The following is a 1,911-nucleotide window of genomic DNA, read 5'->3' on the forward strand; positions in this document are numbered from 1 at the left end:
ACGCTAAAAGTTGTAAAGGTGGTCGTCTTTCATATAAAGCCACTGAAGCAATCGCATCTCGGTAACTAAGAGGAGCAATAGTGTTTTAACATAATAAAGCAGTTGAGATAAAAGAAATAATGTGGCATCAAACTCAGAAGTAGATGAAGTTTTTAAACTACTATCTTAAATTTCTTATCTCCTCAAAAGATTAAAAACTTATAAGTTTAAAGTTTAGATATTATCCACAACCTCATTTTGCAATTGTTAAATTTCTACAGAAGCTGACGCTATATTATACATTGTTAGAATAGAAAGAATTAGGGGAAGAAGGGCCTCCGAAATGAATGGGGAAAGACCGAAAAGAGCTATAAGTTGTAAAGCTGGCTGGCCGTCTTTCATATAGAGCCATTGAAGCAGCGCATTGCCGGAACAAAGAGGAGCAATAGAGTTTTAGCAGAATAGATCAGTTTGAGCTACAATTTTTTAAACTATCTTAAATTTTCTATGTCCACAAAAGACTGCAACTTTTAACTTAGAAAATGATCCTCAACCTCATCAAACAACACATTTTTAAATATGACGGGTTTTCGCATTGCAAAACTAAGAAAAAACAGAGTAACTCAACAATCTAAAATCATACTAACAACACAGCAAAACAAAACATTAATCTCATAACATTTCTATAAATCTTCATAAAGATTGAATCCAAAGTTTTAAAAAAAACATAATTTAAAGTTAATTTCACGAAACAACAACAAATGCTAAAATTTCATGTTTTTCATTCACCCATTTGATTCAATCAAAATAGCAATACTTACATAACCTGAGAATCCCCAACTTCAAAACGCTAAAATCGCTTAAACAACATCGCGATAAGCTTCAAGATTGTCACCAGTCAACCTACAAATCCGCCATTCGGGTAAAATCTTCGCCCCCATTTCTTCATAAAACTTAATAGCATTCACATTCCAATCAAGCAAAACCCATTCAACTCTCCCATACCCCATTTTCACTGCCTGCGCCGCCACGGCCGACAGCAACAACTTCCCCAAACCCTTCCTCCTATAACACTCCCTAACAAACAGATCCTCCACATAAAACCCGGGTTTTGCAAGAAAACTCGAGTAATTCGGGAAAAACAGAACAAACCCAGCAATCACAACATTGCTGGGTCCAACCTGGTCAAACGATTCCATTTCCGGGTCAATTACAGGATGATCCAGCTGAATGATCCGTTCAATGGGAGTGAAGCTATGTGAGATGATTTTGGGTATTGGGTTAGTGGAAACTTCGAGGAGGAAGATGGTGAACGAGTTAAACGGCGGTGAGTTGAAGAGTGTGGTGGAAAGTGATGACTCGGTAGCGGAGAAGAGATGGGTTAGTTTTCCGAAAACTGCCATTTGGTGGATGAGTTTGTGGATGGTTGGGATGTCTGCGGGTGTTGCGAGACGGATACGGGTGAAGAGTGGGTATCCGACTGGAGTGTTGTCGGATTCCGGGAGGCCGGTGGGTGCTGACGGTGTTGGGGTCGGTGGTGGCGGTGGAGCAGCGGCTGCCATTTTTTGTTAGTGGTGAGTGTGTGTGATTGGGCAGTTTCTTTTTTCTGTCTCCAAAGGTCAATCACCATTTTTTTCCACACTATTTTTCAATTTGGTAAATTTTCACCAAATTCAATTCAATAGTTATTACTATTTTTTTCATCAAAAAATATATTTTTTTATTTTTTAATATTACTATTTTCGCATTACGTGTTACGTATGTGGCTCGTAATTTAACTCGTCAATTTATGCATTAATTTAATTTATCATTAGTTATATCAATATATTTAATTTATATATTAAATTAGTTAAAAATTTTATTTAATCATTTATTAATAACTTGTACATAATAATGTAGGTGTGGAGAGTGCAATTTTTTTGGTCAAAATTG

At 36.6% G+C, this 1,911-nt stretch overlaps 1 protein-coding gene across 1 annotated transcript; it reads right to left on the minus strand.

Moving 5' to 3' along the window:
• Positions 1–741: 741 nt before the first annotated feature.
• LOC126660771 (GCN5-related N-acetyltransferase 8-like) lies at positions 742–1,604 on the minus strand. Its single transcript, XM_050354436.2, has one exon. It carries the CDS (start codon positions 1,539–1,541, stop codon positions 840–842), a length of 702 nt encoding a protein of 233 aa, XP_050210393.1. The 5' UTR covers positions 1,542–1,604; the 3' UTR covers positions 742–839.
• Positions 1,605–1,911: the final 307 nt, after the last annotated feature.

This window comes from Mercurialis annua, linkage group LG8 (assembly GCF_937616625.2).
Source record: "Mercurialis annua linkage group LG8, ddMerAnnu1.2, whole genome shotgun sequence".
Classification (NCBI taxonomy): domain Eukaryota; kingdom Viridiplantae; phylum Streptophyta; class Magnoliopsida; order Malpighiales; family Euphorbiaceae; genus Mercurialis; species Mercurialis annua.

Coding starts and splice junctions, on each gene's coding strand:
- LOC126660771 (XM_050354436.2), bottom strand. CDS start 1,541: ATGGCAGCCGCTGCTCCACCGCCACCACCGACCCCAACACCGTCAGCA.